Source organism: Drosophila subobscura, chromosome O (assembly GCF_008121235.1).
Source record: "Drosophila subobscura isolate 14011-0131.10 chromosome O, UCBerk_Dsub_1.0, whole genome shotgun sequence".
In the NCBI taxonomy this organism is placed as follows: Eukaryota; Metazoa; Arthropoda; class Insecta; order Diptera; family Drosophilidae; genus Drosophila; species Drosophila subobscura.
In genome coordinates this window covers 1,475,235-1,498,666 of record NC_048533.1, presented here as the reverse complement: position 1 = coordinate 1,498,666, position 23,432 = coordinate 1,475,235, and the positions used below count along the sequence as shown (strand labels likewise).

The 23,432-nt window shown below is 45.1% G+C and overlaps 3 protein-coding genes across 11 annotated transcripts; 2 read left to right on the top strand and 1 right to left on the bottom strand.

Moving 5' to 3' along the window:
* Window positions 1–3,042: 3,042 nt before the first annotated feature.
* On the top strand, window positions 3,043–6,024 carry LOC117899008 (ATP-dependent RNA helicase SUV3 homolog, mitochondrial). Of its 2 annotated transcripts, XM_034808756.1 has the most exons (7): window positions 3,043–3,146; window positions 3,215–3,529; window positions 3,599–4,102; window positions 4,171–4,480; window positions 4,559–4,693; window positions 4,752–5,381; window positions 5,450–6,024. In XM_034808756.1, exons 2-7 carry the CDS (start codon window positions 3,220–3,222, stop codon window positions 5,856–5,858), a joined length of 2,298 nt encoding a protein of 765 aa, XP_034664647.1. In that variant the 5' UTR covers window positions 3,043–3,146; window positions 3,215–3,219; the 3' UTR covers window positions 5,859–6,024. The 2 variants fall into 2 exon arrangements, with proteins under 2 accessions (XP_034664647.1, XP_034664648.1); XM_034808757.1 differs by lacking the exon at window positions 5,450–6,024 and having other exon boundaries at window positions 4,559–4,652; window positions 4,752–5,107.
* A 973-nt stretch (window positions 6,025–6,997) lies between these two features.
* On the bottom strand, window positions 6,998–10,617 carry LOC117899010 (synaptotagmin-14). 2 transcript variants are annotated; one of them, XM_034808766.1, is made up of 5 exons: window positions 10,045–10,617; window positions 9,746–9,907; window positions 9,361–9,689; window positions 9,029–9,289; window positions 6,998–8,956 (listed from the first exon to the last, which is right to left on the bottom strand). In XM_034808766.1, the coding sequence occupies exons 1-5, from the start codon at window positions 10,088–10,090 to the stop codon at window positions 7,985–7,987; spliced, it is 1,770 nt and encodes a 589-aa protein (XP_034664657.1). In that variant the 5' UTR covers window positions 10,091–10,617; the 3' UTR covers window positions 6,998–7,984. The 2 variants fall into 2 exon arrangements, with proteins under 2 accessions (XP_034664657.1, XP_034664658.1); XM_034808767.1 differs by having other exon boundaries at window positions 9,029–9,282; window positions 9,360–9,689; window positions 10,045–10,616.
* A 2,952-nt stretch (window positions 10,618–13,569) lies between these two features.
* Window positions 13,570–23,367, top strand: LOC117899009. 7 transcript variants are annotated; one of them, XM_034808760.1, is made up of 11 exons: window positions 13,573–13,975; window positions 17,798–17,895; window positions 17,929–18,019; window positions 19,847–20,289; window positions 20,371–20,597; window positions 20,658–20,875; window positions 21,088–21,279; window positions 21,373–21,457; window positions 21,526–21,607; window positions 21,669–22,297; window positions 22,556–23,367. In XM_034808760.1, the coding sequence occupies exons 2-11, from the start codon at window positions 17,830–17,832 to the stop codon at window positions 22,749–22,751; spliced, it is 2,229 nt and encodes a 742-aa protein (XP_034664651.1). In that variant the 5' UTR covers window positions 13,573–13,975; window positions 17,798–17,829; the 3' UTR covers window positions 22,752–23,367. The 7 variants fall into 7 exon arrangements, with proteins under 7 accessions (XP_034664656.1, XP_034664654.1, XP_034664655.1 ...); XM_034808764.1 differs by having other exon boundaries at window positions 13,572–13,975; window positions 17,798–18,019; window positions 21,669–22,269; window positions 22,556–22,706; XM_034808761.1 differs by having other exon boundaries at window positions 13,572–13,975; window positions 17,798–18,019; window positions 22,385–22,691.
* Window positions 23,368–23,432: the final 65 nt, after the last annotated feature.

Genomic DNA, 23,432 nt, shown 5'->3' with positions numbered 1-23,432 from the left:
ACCATATCTATCAGATCACCAAATTGGGATCCGACGGAATCATTATTATAGCGAGAATGAAGGAAATTTCAGTGGCTAAACCCACCCCGTCCCACCGCTTATATTGTTTTTTTCACATTCTCTCATTCACACTCTGCTTCTGCAGTGTGCGGCCTCTGCCCCTGCCGTTTCTCTGCCTCTGCCGTTCCACTGCCTCTGCCTTGACTCTGCAGTGTGTGGCTGTAGGGAAGGGGGGCAAGCTAAAGGAGCGTGTGGCGTGAGTAGTGTTGTTGATGTAGATCAGGGCTCGGCACGGCCCTATCCCATGGGTGCGGGACAAGGCGCTGCTGCTGCGCTGCCCACACGTACAAGCGTATTACAGTGATTCGTACCAATACCAATGTTCCGTTTTGCGTGCGTCTTCACACACAAACGCAAAAACGGCTCGTTAATTGTATAGGTGCCGAGCCCTGATGTAGATATCAAATGAAGAAAAAATGTAAAATTTGACAAAACACCGCTAAGAGGCAGAAGTATTACAGAGTACCGGGTATAAAAATTGTGACGCGTAAGAAGTGTCTCACACATCCCTTCTCGTTTAATTTATTATTTGACAAATGTTTTATTGCAGCTGAGTATATACATATGTATGTATGTAGATACCTAGCGCCAGAGACATGAATACATATATGTATATAAGTTGTTATTGAATGTGGGTTGGCTTACATTTCCGTTTACAATTCATCTTTGATGTTTTTATACCCGGTACTCGAAGAGTAAATAGGGTATATTGTATTTGTGCGGATAACGGTTGTATGTAACGCACAGAAGGAAACGTTTCCGACCCCATAAAGTATATATATTCTTGATCAGCATCAATAGCCGAGTCGATTGAGCCATGTCTGTCTGTCCGTCTGTCCGTCTGTCCGTCTGTCCGTCCGTCCGTCTGTCCGTCTTGTTTGTCGGCTAGTTCTCAGAGACTATAAGAGCTAGAGCCACCAAATTTTGGCACCAGACTGCTGTATGCTCACACTGAAACCAGTGTATTTCAAAAATGAGCCCCGCCCCCTTCCGCCCCCGCAAAAGGGCGAAAACCTCCCAAATCCCCAATTTTAAAGATAACAGAAAACTAAAAACGCCATTCCGTAGGGAATGACCATATCTATCAGATCACCAAATTGGGATCCGATTGGATCATTATTATAGCCACAATGGAGAAATTAATTTTCAGTGGCCAAACCCACCCCGTCCCGCAGCATTTACACTCTGCTTCGCGCTGTTTATGGCCTGGCCCCTGACACGTCACTGCCTCTGCCGCTGCCTCTGCCGCTGCCTCTGCCTCTGCCACTGCCCCTGCCGCGACTCTGCAGTGTGTGTCTTTAGGGGAGGGTGGCGAGCTAAAGGAGCGTGTTGGCTTGAGTAGTGTTGTTGATGTAGATGACAGATGAAGAAAAAATGTAAAATTTGACAAATAACCGCTAAAGTGCAGATGTCGTACTGAGTGCCGGGTATAAAAGTTGTGACGCGTAAGAAGCGTCTCACACGTCCCTTCTCGTTTTTTAAATTCTCTAACCACATTTGTTCGTGTAAAGCCTATCAGTGTTAGAACTTAATGTTAAAGCAAATTGGGGCATTCGCAACTATGCAGTCCGTTTGCGTTGTTTCGCACCAGTGCGAAGCTGCTCATCTAGGAGTTGACGATCTGTGTAGCGTTGTCGGTCTGATTCATGTTTGGCTAACTGAATCATTTCCTTGGCCAGTCGCCGTTGTTACAAGAGTTTCACTCTCCGTCCACTCCTTTTGTGCTTTGGTATCGCTTTTTATACCCGGTACTCGAAGAGTAAATAGGATATATTGTATTTGTGCAAATAACGGTTGTATGTAACGCACAGAAGGAAACGTTTCCGACCCCATAAAGTATATATATTCTTGATCAGCATCAATAGCCGTGTCGATTAAGCCATGTCTGTCTGTCCGTCCGTCCGTCTGTCCGTCTTGTTTGTCGGTTGTCGGCTAGTCCTCAGAGACTATAAGAGCTAGAGCCACCAAATTTTGGCACCAGACTGCTGTATGCTCACACTGAAACCAGTGTATTTCAAAAATGAGCCCCGCCCCCTTCCGCCCCCGCAAAAGGGCGAAAACCTCATAAATCTACAATTTTAAAGATAACAGAAAACTAAAAACGCCATTCCGTAGGGAATGACCATATCTATCAGATCACCAAATTTGGATCCGATTGGTTTATTATTATAGCCACAATGAAGAAATTAATTTTCAGTGGCCAAACCCACCCCGTCCCGCAGCTTATAGCAGCACAGTCTGCTTCGCGCAGTTTATGGCCTCTGCCCCTGACACGTCTCTGCCGCTGCCTCTGCCGCTGCCTCTGCCCTGACTCTGCAGTGTGTGTTTCTAGGGGTGGGTGGCGAGCTAAAGGAGCGTGTTGGCGTGAGTAGTGTTGTTGATCTAGATGACAGATGAAGAAAAAATGTAAAATTTGACAAATAACCGCTAAGTTGCAGATGTAGTACTGAGTGCCGGGTATAAAAGTTGTGACGCGTAAGAAGCGTCTCACACGTCCCTTCTCGTTTTTAATCCAGTAGAGAGCCCAATGCAATGGTAAGACACGAATGTTGTTATAAAATGAATCAAATAAACTCCAATGGGTTTTGATATTTCCTTATACTCCATTCCGTCTGAGCTGTTATCCTTTCTTTTCTAATTACTTCATTGAAGGTAAGAGATATTTGAACTACACTGCCTACGCTAGTGGCTGATTTGTTTAGTAAATTAGTATTTTCGTTAACGGCAACATTTGACGCGGTATACTTGAGTCTGTCGTGGTGTGTTCGGAATATGGTAGATCTTAAGGGACATTGTGTGTACCTTCTTTGTATAAACCTTTTTACATACAGTTCAATAAAAATAAGTGCTTCTAATTGCCAATAACAATAATAATAATAATATAAAAGCCCTAACTATCGATCTAGATTCTAGATCGAGGAATGTTTTTCATCAATATATTTACAGGATCTATTATTAAATGAGACAGTATATTTAGGTATATTTTTGGGGGTCTCGCTGTATTTTGTCGATAGCCCCAGGACGCACTGTTAGAAACAGCTGTCCAGTCAGCTGTTCCCGCGCTCCGTTATATCAGAGCCATCAACGTGGGTTTCGACTAATGCATTTTAGTTAATTGTTCAATTAAAACAGCCACCCCTCCATTTGATTGCAGGAGCGATGCAAAACTCAAGGCGTTGCATAAGCCTCATCTGCGTCGCTCGCCACCCGCCCAGCCTACGAGCTACTTATGGAGCTGTTGCTGCCGCGCGCTGCCTACACCGGGTGGCGCCTCAGTGCTCCCGGAAAAAGCACGAGACACATGTGTCGACATTGTTCAAGCCGGTGCAGGTGCAAGCCAATGTCGACTGCGAGGACGTGGGCTCCGAGTTGGTGGGCAAACTGGAGAAGTCGGAGCTGCTCAAGATCCTGAACAAATTTACCCAACGGCGAGAGACGAAGTCCCTTTGCAGTGAGAATGGACTCGACTGTATGTGATTATGCTTTAACGATGCTCATGCTCCCATTCCGACTTACCAAGTTTGATTCTGCTTCCAAGCGTATTTGCAGCAACAGGCCTTCGGCTCATTTCGACGCTACTGCATTGAGGCCGAAAATCTTCCGGTGGATCTGCACATAATATTCAGCGACATTATGCAGGGAGCCGGTCACATAGACGACATCTTTCCTTATTTCCTTCGTCACGCAAAAACCGTGTTTCCGCACCTGGACTGCATGGACGATTTGAAAAAGATCTCTGACCTGCGCCAGCCCGCTAATTGGTATACCAACGCCCGTGCCTTGACCCGGAAGATCGTGTTTCATTCGGGACCAACCAATTCGGGAAAGACGTACCACGCTATGGAAAGGTATCTAAGTGCCAAGACTGGCGTCTACTGCGGTCCCCTGAAACTGCTTGCCACGGAGGTATACAACAAGGCGAACGAGCGCGGCACTCCGTGCGACCTGGTCACTGGTGAGGAGCGCAAGTTCGGCATCAGCGAGAACTCGCCGGCCAACCATGTTGCGTGCACCGTTGAAATGACCTCGGTTAACACACCATGTAAGCGTAAAACTCCACAATTTCTGGCATTTAGTCAGCTTACCCCAACCTTGTCAAAACAACGATAGATGAGGTGGCTGTGATCGATGAAATACAGCAGATCCGCGACCCACAGCGCGGATGGGCCTGGACGCGAGCCTTCCTCGGTCTGATTGCGGACGAGGTGCATGTCTGCGGCGAGGCTGGTGCCCTGGAGCTGCTCCAGAAGATATGCGAAACCACCGGCGAAACAGTGGAAGTGCGCCGCTATGATCGCCTCACGGAGCTGACTGTCGAAGCCTCTGCCTTGGGCTCATTGGATAACGTCATGCCCGGCGACTGTATCGTTTGCTTTAGCAAGCATGATATTTACACGGTTTCACGTGAAATCGAGGCACGGTGAGTATTCGTCCTGTCCTGTCCCGACCCCACGCTCAAAAGTTTATTTATGGTACTTATCTACCAAATTCATCCTAGAGGAAAGGAGGTTGCTGTAATCTATGGAGGTCTGCCACCTGGCACCAAACTAGCCCAAGCTGCCAAATTTAATGATCCCGCCAATAGCTGCAAGGTAATGGTTGCCACGGACGCCATTGGCATGGGCTTGAATCTGTAAGTGCGCTATTGCTCTGAATCCTTCGACATTTTTTAAATTAAATTAAATTTGCAGGAGCATTCGACGAATCATTTTCTACTCGTTGGTAAAGCCTACAATGAACGAGCGGGGAGAGCGAGAGATCGACACTATATCGGTGTCGTCGGCTCTCCAGATAGCGGGAAGAGCCGGCCGCTTTCGCACACAGTGGGAGCATGGATATGTGACAGCCTTCAAGTCCGAGGATTTGCAGACACTGCAGCGCATTCTGGCACAGACGCCTGAGCCTTTGAAGCAAGCAGGCCTGCATCCTACTGCCGATCAGATTGAGCTCTATGCTTACCACCTCCCCAACTCATCCCTGAGCAACTTAATGGATATCTTTGTGAACCTGTGCACGGTCGATGATTCCCTATACTTTATGTGCAACATCGAAGACTTCAAGTTCCTCGCTGAGATGATTCAGCATGTTCCGCTGCCCCTTCGCGCCCGCTATGTCTTCTGCTGTGCACCCATCAACCGCAAGATGCCCTTCGTGTGCTCCATGTTCCTGAAAATAGCACGGCAATACAGCCGGAACGAACCGATCACATTTGAGTTCATCAAACATAGCTGCGGCTGGCCGTTCAAGTTGCCCAAGACAATATTGGACCTGGTGCACCTGGAGTCCGTTTTCGACGTCATGGATCTGTATTTATGGTTGAGGCAAGTTGCACACTTTACTTTCACACTGTTGCCAAAATAATAGTCTAAAACTATAATCGATCTTGCAGTTATCGGTTCATGGATCTTTTTCCGGAGGCAGGGAACGTACGGGAAGCCCAAAAGGAGCTGGATGAGATTATACAGCAGGGCGTATTCCAGATAACTCGACTTCTCAAAAACACCGAGGCCAGCCAGGAAGGAGAGACGCCAAACTACGGCATGCGTCGGGTGACGCATGTTAAGGAGCCACGCTTGCCCAGCGCATCGCGTGGACGTCTCACGGACAGACTGCTCGCCCAAGGTCTGTTGACGCCGGGAATGCTCAGTGAGCTGCGTAAGGAATGGGATGCACAGCAGGGGGGCCAGACGGCGGCAAGCACAAGCAGCAAGGAAAGTCAAGAGCCAGCCACAGACAGTGACGATGAGGACAGTTATCCAGGAAGCTACAAGAAGACGAGACGAAAGCGCAGAAAATAGATGTACGTATATACCATGTACATATGTACATACATACATCTGTACACACATACAGATAAGCTACGGATCGGTAAGACAATAAGGTTTTTGTTTTACATAATATCGTTTTATTTTAAGTGGCAATTATGTAATATTAAAATTATTATTTGATAATCAACAATGACAATTTAATTGTTTAAATTGAAGAGTAGAAATATGTTATCTGTTGCAGAAAAAAACAATCACTTCATTCGCTTTCAATTTGTGGAGGGAGATTCTACTCAAAATCTGAAATACTTGACATTAAGTCAGCAGCAGCTTAGGGCGAGTTTCTTCCCTGTTGTTTCTTGTGTGTTGTATGTTGTGTTGTGTTGTGTTGTGTCTTGGATTTTGTGTAATACTGACTAGAGAACTTGCGGTTAGCCCCACTCGCTTTCCAAAATGAAGTAGAGGATTTAGTTAGACACACAACATACATACATACAAATATCAATGTCGCAATTGTTGCAGCTTGCAACGACAACACACACATTCACGTGAATCGTGACTATAAAATATTTGACATTCAAAACATAGAGATCTTTTAAATACAAATACTATGCATTACAAAATGTATACAATAAGATTGTACATCAAAATTAATATTAAGTTTGCTTGCGTGAGCATTGCAATAGTTAAACAGTTGTCTTCTTTGTTTTATTTGATTAAATTTGATTCTTGATTGAATGTACAATTAAAAAAAAAGAATAAGGATCCGATATTTATTAAAGCTTTCCTTTTCCTCTGTGTATAAGTTAAACTTACTTTCCGTCCCGTCCCGTCCCGTCCCGTCCCCATTGCTATTCCGGGGAGTTGCAACCACAATGCAAAGGCAACCTCGCCGTAACGAACTTCGAAACGAGATGTGGTCTGATCTATGGTATCAGATAGACCACGGTGTTTGATATACAACAATACATACATACATATATGCAAACGGAACGTTAATACAATACGGCCTGCAGCCGGCATTTAGCATTAATATGTATCTTTATGGATTTAGTATATCTATCATTATCAACTCTGTCCGTCTGCCAACTTTCCTTCGGTTGTACAATAGATCTTTGTGCGTTTGAATTCTAAGGTACCGATGTTTATCCTCATCTTTGTCTATATTTTAGTCATCTTATCAAAACTGGAACATGACCTTGGTTCTCGATAAAATGTTCAAGAAGTAGTTATGTTTGTATGCTTATGCATTCATCTTTTTGGGTATGGTATGGAATGGTATGAATGTCTCGCATGTATTGAATATTATTCCTCCTATTAACGAGTGTTTTCTTCTTTAATACTTTACTTTTTTGTTGTTTGGTAATACAAAAGTGCTAGTCCTATAAGACATTGGGGTTCGGTTCCCCTGCGGAAATCAATATTTTATAAGTTAATATGCAGAAAGGTTTAATTACAAAAATTCTCCATTCCAACATCTAAGAGTTCATCCGATCCGAGAACTGGTCTCCTCCAAACACAAGACCCACTAGTGCTCTTGGGCCCCTTGGGCTATGCTGTTCATATAGTATTCATTATCACAAACAATTATAAAGTTCAAATTTGAGTAATAATTTAAGTTCTTTCATGTACTTTACGTACCATTGCGTACAAAAATTCAATATTCTAGGTTTCATTTTTGTTTTTGTTTTCTTCATATTTCACATTTGATCAAAAAATGTGTTCCAAATTGTTTCCAAATTACAAATATTTGTTTTCCCTATGGAGGGTTAGATCCAAACATTCCAGTTCAGATATCAAAAATTGGTTGTTCAATTGGTTTCACCCATGGTTAAGTTAAACACGCTGCCACAGGTACCAGGCAATCAATCTTCGCTTCGGTTCGATTCGATTCGATCGATTACCGCACCCCTTAAAAACAAGACACAAAATGTATGCTGACAGTGGAGCAGGTCGGGATTTTGGTTCTAGACAAAATCGAGCTCCAGGCCCGGCTCAATGTCGACTGCAACCGCATTGTCTGCAGGGAATTGATCGCTATCCTCATCCCGACTCGACTCCTTTGCATGTTTATCCTTGGACCTGTCCTTGAACGCAGCGAAGCCCAGTTTCTTGAGCGCCTTGCTGCTGCGTCCCGAGGACTGGCCCAACTGCTCGAATCAGGAATCGACCAGCACGTGCCAGCGGGCCAGCATCTCGCCCTTCGGCATTTCGCACACATCCGCCCAATGGGCTACCTCCTCTGGTCCGGATGAGTTTAGACCCAGGCTAAACCATCCGACCATTTCGTTTTTCTTCATGTGCCGTTTGGCATACACCGAGATCATCAGCGTGACATCGTTGAGCTGGAACAGGGCCACCTGGAACGCGAATGTCTCCTTGAAAAGCGGATTGGGCTGGCCCCTGCGAATGGAGGTCTTGGCCCGCGAAATCTCCTGACCTATGCTGCTAACCATGACCATCTTCACGTACGTGTCGGGCGCCTTATTTAGCGACAGGCTGCGGAACTGGCTGCCCTTGATGATCTCCACACTCAGCCGGCCAGTCACACCGTTGTAGCTGAGGCCCATGAGCAGCTCCGAAACGCCACCATGCTGCATGGATGAGGTGGAGCCCGCGCTCTCTGACCGCGCCAGGCTCAGTAGATCGCTCGTCGATCCCAGCACCGATGAGGTGTTGCGCGGCTCCAGCGGTAGCCACAGGTTGGTCTCGAGCTCCAGGTCGACCGTTGCAAAGCTTACATACGCCTCCCCAATCAAGCGCTCCTTTCTCAGTCGTTCGCAGCCATAGAGGCGTACTCTCAGGCCCATGTTGTTAACGTCCTCCGGGTTGACACGGTGCAGCAGGAAGCTCTCCATGTACTGCGGATTCTCCCCACTGCGGATTTTGGTTTTGTGCTTCTGCTTTTTATTGGGCAGCATCAGCATGCGCACCTGCGTGTGCGTCTGCTGGCCGTTGGCCAGCGGCGGCAAGCTTCGCGCCTGCATCACGTGTACCGTCATCTTCCGCATCGGGGCGTCATACAGCAGCGACATCTCCAGCTCGATCGGACCTCGCGAGGCTGGTGCCTTCGGGTCGACCATGTCATCCGACTTGACAGAACGCAGATCGCTGGTGTCGAACAGAGGTTCCTGCAAGAATGAGAGAATACGAATGCCGAATGCCAAAATTAATCACTCAACTGTGAGTGAAGACACTCTTACGTCATCGTTGTTGTTGTTGCTGTTGCTGTTGTTGATGTTGCTGTTGCTGTTGTTGTGGTTGATGTTGTGGCTGTTATTGTTGATGGTAGTAGCGTTGTTGTTGTTAACCAAACTATTGACCAGAGGCATCACCACCACAGCATTATCCTTCTCCAGTTTCGGCGACAAAACCTCAACCCTGTGATGGTACCTCTGGGAGTGTGTCTTGGCCCGGTTTTCCGTGTATGGATTCCTAAAGGCGTTGACTGGATGAGCTGCGTCGAGATAAATTACGTTGCTTGTCAGTTGTCATGTCAGAAGTATACTCTGATGCTTAAAAAAGACAGTTTACCCTTGGCCGTCTCGCCCGTCAAGATGCCGGTATGACTGTCAACAGATGCCTCCATGGAGTCATTCGAGCTGCACTCGCTGTGCGACGATGGAATGCCGACCTTGCCCCTTTCGGCAATTGCCAAAGGGTCACGCGTAACGGTCACTCTCTGCAGGTCAGCGTCGGATTGATGATAATTGAAGCTGTGCGCTGTCAGGGGGTTGGCTTGGCTGATGCTCATCCCATAGCCCATGGGCTTGTCGCTGTGCTGGTTTTGCTGATGCCATCGCAAGCGGCGCAGGATGTCCTCCTCCGAGTCTGAGCTTGTGTTCTCGTAGCGCCGCTTGCGTGCTGCAACGAACGGATACTTTCAAGCCAATGCCCAAAATCCAAAATCGAATACTCACTGATCTTCTGCACACATTTTGCTGCCAGGTGACGCTCGTCGCAGCAGCTGATGCCGTGGCGATGGTGAAAGCAGCACTTGCGGCTTATGTACAGGAACAGGAGCAGCAGGAGGACAAGAACACCAAAAAAAACACCCAGGAGAGTGGTAACCTCAACTGTACCTGAAAATACATATGCATGTAAAACACACCATTCAGAAACACTATAATCGGGTCGAAGAATGGCATTGCCAGGCTTCATGGCTACCACAAGCGCCGGAATAAGACGTAGTGAAGTGAAAAGTGAATTAGCAACGTACCCAACGTCGGAGTGCTATCCACGCCAGAAGCAGATGTAACAATCATCTTTATTCATACGTAAGATGGTAGCTATTCCAACGCTCCTCAACTCTCCTCAACGCTACATGAACCTCTTCAAAAGTGTCCTGGTGACCGCTGAGGATTGTTTGCACTACAATGTGAAAGTGAAAGTGAAAGCGAAAGCGAAAGCTCGAGATATGACAGCACAGGATAACTAAAATCGATTTTTCACAGGACAATGAATAGTCTGTTTTGCTGCGGCGTTGATGGCTTGTAGCCGTAGTTTTCCATCATGAGTTCTAATTACAACTTTATGAGCTGACCATTTAATCTCATTGAAGTCTTGTTTCACACACAATTTTGGAAATGACTAAAATAAATTCACTTTCAAAAAACATGCATATAGCTGTACAAATTCCTTTCACTTGCGGGTTTTGGTTTCTTGGTTCAGTACTTTTTTGAGGCGTGTGGAACAGACACTGGGCGCGTTATAAATACAAAATTAAACGGGCTCGGGAAGTGTATATAATCATGAGCTGCCATGGTACGCACGGCAGGAAAAACCCCATGATATATACCCCAACGGCAAGCCAAGATATTACATTACATTCACATTTTACATCAGACATGTAATCGAAATTTGTCACCAGCTTAAAGAAAATATCGATACATGTTGTAAGTAACAGTTTTACAGCATACAGTGTGAGCGTCTGGTCAATCACAGTTTTTACTTTCTTGTTACCCATCTTATATTCTACTTATTTAATATTAGTAACTGCAGAACCCTGACAATCTGATAATATCAGTATCTCCCGATCACTGCCACCATTTCCTGTTGGTCAACGTGCGCATATTATGCTAAATCCTGAATTGTCGGCTGGTGGCAAATATGAACATATCTATTCCATATTATATTCATGTTACTTAGTTAAGATTTAAAAAATGCACGTCTTCGATTATTTAAAACGTACCATCGATAAATGTACATATGTAACTCGTCCTATTTTTCGACATGTTATATACATACAAATGTAAAAGTCGGCAGCTCTGTTAACTCTCCAAAAGAGCTTTACGAATCTGTTAAACCAACTGTTGCTCAGGTTTTGGATGATATCCAAGTTTTCTTGAGATTGGATAGCATCTTTTATTATAGTGTAAAGCATGTGTTGGAAATATTGATTAATCTGTAAAATGAGCGCTCATGTCTATTTGACAGGTTTAAAAACATGAAATTATTCGTTAAGTGCTGAGAGTCCTAGCGCGCTAGTAATATTAAATAGTCGAATATCATAGCGAGCAACATGATATCCAACAGAGAAAATGGAAAGAGAGTTTAGAGAAGTTTAAGTCGGTATACAAGAAAAATTTAAAATCAGTATTACTTTCAGAGTAGAGTAAATTTAAGTAGAATTGTTCGCCAGTTTAAATAAAGGGTCTTAAATGGGCTAAGTTCGTTCACTCATCAGTAATGATATTTGGTGGTTCGCAGGGTGACCGTTTACGGTATATTTTATACTTTTCGGTATATTTTGACGTCGAAATTGAGTCGACGGTATATGTACGGTATATTTTTTTGTAGTGTTCGTTCGGCAAACAAACTTTTTTGAGTTCAAAATTTTCAGTAAAATTAGTTTTAAAAATTTAAAAATTTTATTAAACTCAATATTTAAAGTATATTCAATATAGGGTATCCAAACTCCCATAATTATGTTTTTCAAATATCCCTCGAGGACGTAGGAAATTTTCTCTCTCTTTTGAAGGGATATTTCTCTCTCGCAACATGGGAATTTTCATCGCTACAATGAGTCTTTATTCCATCGTCTCTTACGTATTTTACCGTTGGCAACATAATTTGTATGGACCAGCAGCATGCTGCGAAAAGTTAGCATCATGCTGCGAATACTAAGCAGCATTGTTCCTCAAAATTTTTCTTGGAATAAGCCACATTTAGTACCCTTGGAGGGAAGGATGTCCTCGAGTTGAGAAAATGCTGGAAATCTTTGGCTTTAATCAATGAAAAAACAAGTAAATCTGCGATGGAGAAATATCTTAACAAGTTTTGCATAATATAGAAACATTGAGGCATTATTATGTTATAGAGCAGCTATGAAAACGAAAGTTTTATATTAAATAATGAAAACAGGGTACGCAAAGAGAGAAATTTGTCAAATAACGTAACAAAACATTCAAAAACGTAGCGTTTATTTTGTTCGTTTTTTTCTAACCCTTTTAGCTAAATCGTTACTTTTGTAAACAATCCAGTAAAAGCGTCATAAATAGTAAGCCAATCTTGTATCGAATGTATTGTAAAATAGTAGAAAATTGTAGTTCCACGGCTGAGAGTTTAAGTTGGATGGCAATATTAAACAGAATATTAAAATCGAGTAAATATGTCATTGACCGAGACCGATTAACCTTCTATTGACCAATGGGTGTTTAAGTGCAAGCTAAGAAGTTAAAGAAACTTAAAGATTATTAGCGCAGTTTAGCTGAATGAAACGGTGCCTATTCGAATTTATTCGTAAACAGGGGGGATGGGTGGCTACAATAAACATTTACAAGTAGTTTTATTTCCTCAATTTGGACAAAGTGTTTACCTATTTAAAAGACGGGCGTTCAGTGAGTTAAGTTTGAACAGTCACTCGGAAGCGTTTCAGCCACGCCCACCAATTCAAAATAGAGATCAATGGATTTTCGGATAACTGCTGCCCATAAAGCAACTATAGTTGCATTTCCTAAACATAAAATTGGCGAAATTACAGTATATGCAGTTGATCCAATGGAAAATATTGGCGATATTGCGATGGAACCCATTGATATTGGAGAATGATCAACTACTATGGGACCCATTATTAATATTGAAACAGATCCATTGCAGAATATTAATAAAGACTTTGAAAATAAATCTCAGAATATTGATTGCAATAATCTAAGCGAATATGTTCTTCTCAAGTGCAATTGCTTACGATCCGAGATCAAGATCGTTGCAAACAAATAATAGTTTTAGAGACAGAAATTCGGTAGGAAAGGAAAGATCGCTGATGATGGAGGAGTGGGATCCTTCGAAACAGTCACAATCTCAACGACTTTAAAAATTTGCAGATTATAGAGACCGAGAATGTATCCAGATCGGTATATATGTAGTACATACAAAAAATATGAAAAGTTTAATTATTAAATGCAGTTGATTAAATGGATTTATAATATTAACTATGGATATATTTTTGGTTGTCCATTTTAGTTTTAAATTTATTATGCAATCAATTCAGGAAAGATGTATCATAAAATCAGCAAAATCCTGCGGAGAATTGAAAGATGACATTTTTAAAGCTGAGAGTCCTAACCATAAAGCAACTACACATACATATATATTTGCTTTATGGTCCTAACCAGCTGGTAATATTAACTTGAATTTAGATTTAGATTCAAGGTATATTTTACGGTATATTTGGAAAATGAAAAAGTTTATTTCGGTATTTTTTTGGAGGCCCTCACAGTATATTTTATCAATAAGTCGGCGGTCACACTGGGCGCGGCGAAAACAACAACACATTTTTTTAACTTTGGGCTCCGTTATTTTTTGCGAGTTGCTCTTAATTATCTCGTCTTATCGAAAACCGATGTATCTGCCCTTCAGCTTGTCGTTGTCGTCTGATCTTCACATTTTCCAAATCAATTATTTCGCGCTGCGCGAAATTTCATTACAAAATCGTGTGTGACGCAAAAGAGTTTCAAATTTCCAATGCCATTGTGTATGTGTGCGTGTGTATTTGTGTGCAAAAATTGAAATGCCATTGAGCAGGCACCAGCTTCTTTAAGCAGCTTATTAGCATTTTTTTGATCAATCTTTCGGACTAGGCTACTTTGTGCAGCTGCACCTGCTCCTGCCGCCAACTGCTGCTTCGATTCCAACGCATTTGCAACGAGAAGGTAACTGATAATTATCCATAGAAACCTTCCGAGTTGTTTTGGGTAGGGTCGCTCCGCTTCAAGAATACCATATGTACCATATGAATACCATATATAAGAACTCAAAGTTATGCAGGCGCAACAACAGAAACAACACTAGTCAGCGGCTATAGTAGCAGCCACCCCGAGTCGATGCCAATGCCAATGTCGACGACGTCAACTCACACACATAACTTAGCTTTTCATTTTCATTTCGTGCTATGCTATGGAAAAGGAGGTGCGGTGGTGGATGGGAAACTCGATAGTTTTCATTCCCAGGCACAGGCACAGGCACATTCCCATTCGCAGTCGTAGTCGGAGTCCCCGCCACAAAAGAAGACAAAATGTGACATTGGCAGTGAGCATGTGCCCGCTCTAGTGCTGGTCTCTGCGACAACTTTCGGATAGCCATCAGTCTAATGTCTGCAGTCTGCTGCCTACTGTTTGGTTTCTTTATAGCAGCAGCTGCCATGACACTTCCAACTGCAACGCGTTTGCCCCATCTCTACACCTTGCCGAACGCATATGGCTTTGTCATCGCGTCGTCTCCTTTCATTCATTAGTATTAATTCGATCTTCGAATGCTCAGCTCTGCGCGGGTCAACAAACCAAGCGACTCGCTCCCGCTCTATGACTGTGTTTGTGTGTGTGAAGTCATCCATTGATGGCGTTCGGTAATTTTGTGGTGGGGTCGTCTTCGCCATCTCCATGGCCATGGCCATGGCCGCCACTGACCTCGCTTCAAGGGCAGTTCATTTTGCCTTGTTCTTATCATTGTCATTAAAATTTGTGGAATAGAATACTACACACGATCCCATCTATTGGGGGAGAAATGCCTGACTATTGGTCCAAAAACCGGTTTGTAATGCTTTTTTTTTGGTGAACGTGAAATCCGTTTTCTAGATACCACTGACAAATTTCGCTCCCTCTCCCATGTACCTCTCTCTCTCGCTGTCTCTGGGGCACTCTCACGGCTCAAGCTCCATTCCATTCCATTATATTTGTACGATTTTCCCTTTTTTTTCCCACCAGCCATAGATACTTATTCATCTCCCTCTGCTTCGGTGCGGCATGCGTTTTTTCTTGGCATCGTGTCAATGGCCAAGAACTTCAGCCAAAAAATACACGAATTTCTCGGCGTCTTTTATTTTATGACGGAGCTCACCTTGCCGCGCATATATTCAGGGACAGCCAAAGCCAAAGTAATGAGGCTCTACGCCTAAGACTTGATGCATGATGCCATTGTTGGGCATTCTGTTGGACTGTATGACTGCGAAAGAACTTATAAGATAGAAAATGATTGGTCCATAATCGAATATCTATTGTAGTGCTATTTTTAACTATCTGTTTAGACGGCCATAACCACATTACAGATATTCCCACGGCCTAATACGGTTCTTCCAATTACTCTGTATTTCACAGAAACAACGGCACTCGTTTCGTGCTTATCACTTAAATGATATCAAACATTTTTGCGCTATCGGAAATTAAATTAAGCGCCAGTTTCTCTATCGCTGTCGTTGCTATTGTTGTTACTTCGGCCCTGCTTTTCCTCTGGATGTTGTTTCGCCTTTCCCTTCGTTTCGTATTCCCGAGACCCAAGAAAAGCCAACAACTTAATTCACTTTCGTCTCGATGGAGAATGGAGAATCTTAACAGCAACAACAGCAACTACAATAGGCTGCTTGTTTAACTTTTGCGCTCCCTTGGTGTTTGTGTTTGTGTGGATACATTTGAGTGTTAATGAACGTAAACGTGTGTGTGTACGTGTACGAGAGGGCTGTGTATCTTTGAGATACTTAGTGTAGAGATACTTACTTATACTTACATAATGACTCTTCCTCTCTTTTCCTAGTGATTTTGTATCTCATTTGCTAGTTATCATACCCTTCCTTTTTCATACAGCAAGCATTCTCTTTTTTACCAGAGGTTTGTAACGCTTGTTCACTGATCCATAGACGATATTTTATAAATGTATGTACCCATGTACCTATGTGAATATTTAGATACGTACCAGACTCCAAATCAAGTGCATATAATCAGCATTCATTTTACCACTATATACATATGTATTACTTTTACTTAATAGAAAATTCGCAAAGTAAAGAGAATTGATCCGTTGTTGCTTCCCGTCTAGGCTTTTTATACCCGGTACTCGAAGAGTAAATAGGGTATATTGTATTTGTGCGGATAACGGTTGTAACAGAAGGAAACGTTTCCGACCCCATAAAGTATATACATATATTCTTGATCAGCCAAATTAATTTTCAGTGGCCAAACCCACCCGGTCCCGCAGCTTATAGCAGCACACTCTGCTTCGCGCAGTTTATGGCCTCTCCCCCTGACACGTCTCTGCCGCGACTCTGCCCTGACTCTGCAAAGTGTGTCTCTAGGGGAGGGTGGCGAGCTAAAGGAGCGTGTTGGCGTGAGTAGTGTTGTTGATGACAGATGAAGAAATGTAAAATTTGACAAATAACCGCTAAGTTGCAGATGTAGTACTGAGTGCCGGGTATAAAAGTTGTGACGCGTAAGAAGCGTCTCACACGTCCCTTCTCGTTTTAATTTGTTTTAGCCATACAATCATTTGGCATTGGAACCCACACAAAGGCCGTCTCACTGTGTTTATGTATGTATGTACAGTATCTACACACAGGCATGCACTGTCTTTCTATCTGCATCTTTGCATCTAACGAGCTCGGAAACTGCAAAGCGTCGCTTGACTTTCGTCGTGCACTGTTATTGCTTCAAATCATTTTTGGCCCAAACTGGTTTTAACCATTGTAATCAGACTAAACGGAGTACGGATCGGATGTGCATACATATGTTCATATCTACATATGCATGATTATGTAGCGTGGGTGCATGTGGATGCATGTGGATGGCATTGAATCTACTAGCACTAGCACTTTGTAGCTGCATAATTGCCGCAAGCGCCCAACCCGCAGCGCTCTGTTAATTTTCCATTCGGGATGGATGGGCCGTGGAGCAAAATGTTTCTAGAATGGAAACATTTTCAAGTGCCTCGTTTAACGGCCTGGCAATTCCGCTGTCATAAATGGGAGCCAGCTTTCAAAGTAAGCTTCCCAGCATTCAACTTTTCCACGATTCTCTCGCGGTCATGAAAATGCTTGTATGTAACTCTCCCAATGCAATTTAATGACTGAGACACAAGCGACAGAATATCCTCGTCAATGAACAGAATGCTAAAAGAGACCGCAAGAAATGGATCCCATCCAACGATCCTTGGCCATGAATTAACATACAAATGTGTGTGTGTATATCCTGCGGCACCTGGCTACCGACTGCTTAGGGTTGCATACAATGAGCTTCATATGTATGTATGTATGTACAATGTATGTATGTATGTACATATGTATGTCTGTTTGTCTGACTACTCCCTGGGGGGTGGGTGCTCTTCCGTGTCATATCTTTGTTTACTTTTCGTCAACAAAGTGAAGGAAGGGCCGTGCCAACAACAACAGCCAAAATGCATATGGACGTACATATGTACATAAGTACATCCATAACTATATGCAAGTTTTACTAGCAACCGCCACTCTAAGCTTTCGTAGTCGCTGCAAGTGCAAAAAGAAAAGGGACAGGTGTTTTCCGGCCCTGTGCAGTGCACACACGTTGATGTGCCTTTGTTGTCCGTTCCCCTGGCTTCACAAGCTGCAAACTACAAACATCTTTGCTTGCCTTGCCGGCTTTAGCAGTGATGTTTTCATGGTCGAACGCGGAGTCATAGGAAGGGTAAAACGATACTGAATAATAAGTGAATTCCTTGTTTTCTTTCCGTTGCAGGAGCTGCGCTGCAATTGCTGACAGTGACAACAATGACAACCACAACCGAGATGGAGATCAACACGAACGGGGGAGGCGGAGGCGGGTGCGGTATAGTGGACCCTGGCAGTGCCGGTGTCACAGAGACGGTTGCAAGCAGCTCCAGCGTCACTCCAGCGCCCATTTGCAGCAGCGGTCTCCAGAAAAATGTCGTGGGCGTTGGTTCGCCCAGCAACAACAGAGGTGAGGCTGATCCCCCCCAAGGAAGGGGCAAGAACGGGAGCTAAAAAGAGTTAAATGCTTTGGTAATTTGTTAAACAAGACTGCGGCACCTCGGCACGCGATGTGACGCCAAGACTCACGGCTCTTAATAGTCGGGTCTGCTATCCTCCTCTCTATAAGGCGACATGCACGCCAAACAGCAATCTCAACCATTTGTAAGTGATCTCGTAGGGGGAGTACCACATAGAGCTTACTTCGATGTGGAATTGTCTCGGGGCTTACGTGTTGGATTCGCGTGCTCGCGTGGAGCCGTTTAAGTGCTTAATACTTAATTATTTGTGACAATCTTCAGCTAATAAAGTCCAAAGCAGATCAGCTTGGTTTGGTATTTCGTCTACAAGATACCTTTTACCTCTTAAGCGGTTTCTAGATTTTAAATAGTTGACATTTCCCATTTAACCGCAAAGTTCTTGCCTGAAAGTGAATTCTTACCTTCACATTCAGCATGAATCTAAGTTGGGACTGGTGTTCCAGAAACTCAGACACGACCCAGTGAGACTTAATCGAAACAATCAATGTTAGCTGACATTTCAGTGCTTTCTGTGCAGTTGGATAGAAAGTGAAGAATCAGAAAAGTCTTGCTGTGTGGCGCATCATCTGGTGACTTAATTGCTTAAACCCTAATCAGCATCACCTGGTGATGCGGCACAAACGACTCCCCGAGCCCCACCTGTCTGTGCGTATTCACGGTCAGTGATTGATTTAATTTCGGGGTTTGGTCTGCCATGATACAACTGCCGTACACGCAATCAGATCTGATCTGGCATTGAAATTGCGTAAGTGACGTGAATGCGATTTCAATTTGGATGGAACAATGGGCTAAACGATTAGACCGCAATTGGTGTTATTTAGGGAATGTTACGCAAGCGAAAAGCACTGCAATTTCTGGGAGCAGAGGAAGTATTTCTTCAATACCAGCAAGCAGAAGCAACCAACGGTTAGGAAGAGTGCAAGTGTCCACATCCGCTTGATGCATAATTCAATTCCAGGCTATTTTTAGCATCCCCATGGCCACCCTTCTGCTGAAGAACGAAGCCGAAGACAAGACACTCCCACAGCCACAGACACAACCACAGACTAGTGGGCTAAATATAAACGGACAGCGCATAGCCCCAGGGAGGAGGGACTGCGATACGTTGATCGGCTCGCACATGTCGCTGGAATGCGCCCGGAGGGAGCTCCGATAATGGAGTAGTGCCTGGGCCAAAGCCCGAGCACTGGCTATGCCATTGGACTGCGAGCAGCCATTTCAGGCGCTCAAAGATCGTTGCATAGATCTGCCCGTCGTACGACGTACATTCATGTGCCGACGTACCGGTTCACAAATGAAAACTTGAGTCGGGTGACAGGGTGGCAGTCGTTTTGCCAAGAGAAAACGCTCGCGCTCGAATTTCCAGAGCCAAATATTTACCTAGCCGAGAGACCCAGGCCAAATCCGACATTCGACATCAAATGAACAACCAGTGCGAGCGAGCGGATGGCGAGCGAAACCCGTTTTCATATTGGAGCGCATGCTCCGCTCCCGCGACATTTTTGTGGGCAGAAATAACTTGCGAACTTAAGTCGAGTCGAGTCGAGTCGAGTCTTATTTGAGTTGAGACGGGGCTGGGGCTGGATAGTCAGCTGCATCGGCGGTCTTGCTGTGAGTCATTTGCGTTTTTGCAATGTCTGGCAGCAGCGCCTCACGGACGGAAAAGGGAAACAGTGAGGCCTTTTCCATCTTTATTCTAATCAGTATAACTCTTCGGCACAGATTTAACTGTTTTCTTTTTTGTCGCCTATTTGCAGTGCTGGATGCCACCAAGCGCAAGAAACTCAAATCCCGGAGCAGCGTGGGGGCAGCGTCCACTCCAACCACAACGACAGCTCCCTCGCACACGATTCGTAGCAGTGGCAGTGGCAGTGGCTGTGCCAGTGCCAGCAAAAGCAATGTAACGGGCCCAAACTATTCCAAGGATCATCTGGATGCCTGGCTGGAGAATTGCCTGCGAGATGCTACCAATGCGCAGCTGTCGTCATCCTCTGAATTCCTCGACTTTACTCCGCCCACAGCAAAGGCTAATAAGCAAATCTTTGTGACTCAGTCGTCAGTCCAGCAACAGCAACAGCAGCAACAGCAGCAACAACCACAGCAGCAGCAGCAGCAACAACAACAGCAATTCCTCATGCGCTCCCATTCGCAGCCTTATAGCATGGGCACTGGCACGCCCTTCAGCCTCGGGATTCAACGCGTGAGTTGAAGCCATTAGGGCGAAACCTTATTTCTTGAGCCATTTCCAGTAATGTTTCCCTCCCTCCCTCCGCTCGCACAGCACTCGCAGGCCCTCAGCCATCGATATCCGATGCTCTTCCCGCCCCAAAGCTATCCCAATGGCTATGGCCTGGGCATGGGATATTGCGGCGATGGGGGGCAGGAGTTTGCCAGTTTACCGCCGCTGGTCAATATGATGGGAGGTACGGGTGGCGGTGGCGCCGCCTCCGAGCATGAGCAGAACTCCACGGATGTCTTGGACGGAAGCAATCCAAACTTTAGCAGAGGGTAAGGAAATTGTACCTAAAACTACTCTAAATGTCTCTCCTAATGCGACACTAATTGCAGGTTCCGATTCAGCGATCCCTGCCTGCTGAATCCCTCAGACAACGACACCAAGCTGAGTGGCCAGAACACGCCCGACTGCCGCAATGGCAACACCAACACCAACGATAGCGGCTGCGATCTGGCTCAGCAGAACAAGTTTTTTGCGGCACTGATGGAGCAAATCAATCTGTTGCACGATACTAATTCCAAGATATGCCGCAATTTGCATGAAACAAAAGGTTCGTTCCCACAACAGGTTCGAGAGGGAGCCAGGTTAGGCTAGGGACTCCATCGGAGCTTTTGTTTTTCACAAACTTTATGTTCTGTTCTGTTGTATCTGCCTCGTACTTGTTTGTCGGTATAGCCATTTCCCAATTAATTTGTATTTGTTGCCACTTTCTTTTACCTTTTGCCCTCTTTCTATGTATTCTTTTTGCACCCGTATACACAGTCGATATCGAAGCTTTAAAGCACGCTCCTAATGGCCAGGCCTGGGCAGGTGCTGCCACTGGCACCGTCACTGGCGCTGGGGGCATGCGGCACCGTAGAGATAGCTTGAGCGGATTAAGCACACAAAGTCAGCCACTGGTGTTTGGCGGTGGATTCGGTGGGACACACAGTCCGGCGCCCACCTTTCATTCAGGTATAGGTACAAACAATGCGGCACCACCTCCACCTCTGTGCTCGGATCCACGAAGCACGTATTGACTAATTGACTTTAATTTCTGACTTCTAGGAGCCTATACGCCAGGCATGATGACCGACGTGGTGCGCGAGGTAAAGGAGGCTGCGCGAGTGCGCGAGGACGCCCTCCTCAGTCGGTATGTTCTGCAATGTTGGCGATTATATACTCGTGTGTGGGGGCTAATCTGATCTTTGTTCTACTTAGAGTCAAATCAATGGTCGAGGAGCGTCAGTGGTCTCTGAACGAGGGAAATGTACGTATACTGCGCGACATTGATGATCTGAAGGTGAGTGACAAATCGCCATTCTATGCACTCTTGCTCAGCTCTTCTCCAACCTCTTATGCAGTCGCACGTGATGCAACTGCGTCTGGAGCGGAAGGAGACACATAAACGTCTGTCGCATCTGGAGGCAGAAAACAAGTACCTGCGACAGGCCCTGGCCAGCTGCTACAACCAGCGTCAGGCCTATCACGACATCATCTATGAAAACGAGCGGGCACGTGGTTCACGTAAGCCATTTCCTAATGGCGGCGGCGGTAGTGGAGGTGGCGGTGGCGGTGGCAGTGGAGCGGCAGGAGTGGGGCCACGGCGAGCTCAGTCGTTCAATCTACATTATGGAATAATGCACCAGACTCCGACACAAACTACACAAGCGCTTGAAGAGGATGACGAGATCGAGGAAGACAACGAGGCGGTATCGGTGACTACCACCAAGCGCCTGTCGTGCTCCAGCAGCGAGTCCCGCAGTAATGGGCTGCCCACACCCACTGTCCAGCACTCGCAGTATTCATCACTGGCACAGCAGCAGCAAGCAGCGCAAAGCCCACCCACGTTTGCATTGATTGCGGAACATTTGGATCGGGATTCCGCACTGCCGCCGCCACTGTTGCCGCGCAAAAAGGAGCATGCCCAGCTCAAGCGCGAACTCGGAGAAGCAGCCGCCGCACGTAAGGAGGCCAATCAACGTATCATAGCGTGGGTGTAGTCTATGCTCTATTTTACTATGTATTTTCTTGACTAACCGAGCACAATTTTATTTCACATGCATGCATATTCTTAAAGGCACCACCACCACCACACCACCATTCACCGCCCATTCATCATTTAAATCGAGTGTAGTACTTACGGTGACTAATCATAACCACTTACCATTTTTGCATTTCTGTTCTTCTCTTTCTACGCTCTGTTGTGGCCTGGCCTGACCATCCATCTTCTACTATAACAATGTTGTAGACTTGAAAAGTTGGTTAAAGACCTAAGTGTCCAGGTCAAGGGCAGCCAATCGAATTGGAATCCGACCAAGTCAAGTGAACCCGCACTATTGGCAGCCTCACCTGCTGCGGAAGCAGCAGTGGCACCGACAACGACAGCACCGGCAACAGCGGCACCGAAATTCAGCGTGGCCGACGGACCGATTACGGACTTATAGTTTTAGCTAAGAGCCCCCGACTGCAAGGCATCGGCTCACCGGCCCCAGCGGGCAGTGCGAGTCAGCCACTTATAGCACCCGGATCGCCGGGGCGGGCAAAATCAGAAAGTGCACACCTTTCGTTTCAAAATTCTGTATAAATCATTAACCTTTGCATAGCCCTGCTTCATACCTACACCATAAATATGACGAGGATACTTTAACATGCCAAAACTAAATACAAATACACTTCATCCATATCATAAGCCAAACCCTAGCCCTCACCCTTGCACTCGCTCTCCTTTGTTGACTCATTTCATATACGAGGGGCTTGCACAAGGCCATGTAATTTGTCCATCCAACATAACCCACTCAAATTGTTACTAACTCTAGGCTAACCGACCTAACTGAGAACCCATGTACCTATTACAAAGAAAACGCAAAAATCAAAAGCTAAAATATATACTTACATAGCAATATAGCTATACGAGCGAACGAACAGAATGTTGTTCGCGGAGCGGATATTTATTCCAGTTTATAGCCGTAAGGAAGTAGTACCTAAGGTTTTGTACTAGCTGAACCCATTTATATTTGTTAAGTGCCATTTAATAAAACGGAATACACACTTGTAAATTGTTACCACAGCATCTCAAGCATGGGCTCCTCCTCTCCACAAGGATTCCGCGGAAACTACTATGACAT

Excerpts from the sequence above, each read along its gene's own strand:
- LOC117899009 (XM_034808758.1), top strand. The coding sequence starts at position 17,830 with ATGACAACCACAACCGAGATGGAGATCAACACGAACGGGGGAGGCGGA. Across the intron at positions 20,290-20,370 it reads TCAGCCTCGGGATTCAACGC|CACTCGCAGGCCCTCAGCCA; the intron begins GTGAGTTGAAGC and ends CCGCTCGCACAG. Across the intron at positions 21,608-21,668 it reads GCGACATTGATGATCTGAAG|TCGCACGTGATGCAACTGCG; the intron begins GTGAGTGACAAA and ends CCTCTTATGCAG.
- LOC117899008 (XM_034808756.1), top strand. The coding sequence starts at position 3,220 with ATGCAAAACTCAAGGCGTTGCATAAGCCTCATCTGCGTCGCTCGCCAC. Across the intron at positions 3,530-3,598 it reads CAGTGAGAATGGACTCGACT|CGTATTTGCAGCAACAGGCC; the intron begins GTATGTGATTAT and ends TCTGCTTCCAAG. Across the intron at positions 4,103-4,170 it reads GACCTCGGTTAACACACCAT|ATGAGGTGGCTGTGATCGAT; the intron begins GTAAGCGTAAAA and ends AAACAACGATAG.
- LOC117899010 (XM_034808766.1), bottom strand. The coding sequence starts at position 10,090 with ATGATTGTTACATCTGCTTCTGGCGTGGATAGCACTCCGACGTTGG. Across the intron at positions 9,908-10,044 it reads GGATAGCACTCCGACGTTGG|GTACAGTTGAGGTTACCACT; the intron begins GTACGTTGCTAA and ends ATGTATTTTCAG. Across the intron at positions 9,690-9,745 it reads AAAATGTGTGCAGAAGATCA|CACGCAAGCGGCGCTACGAG; the intron begins GTGAGTATTCGA and ends CGTTCGTTGCAG.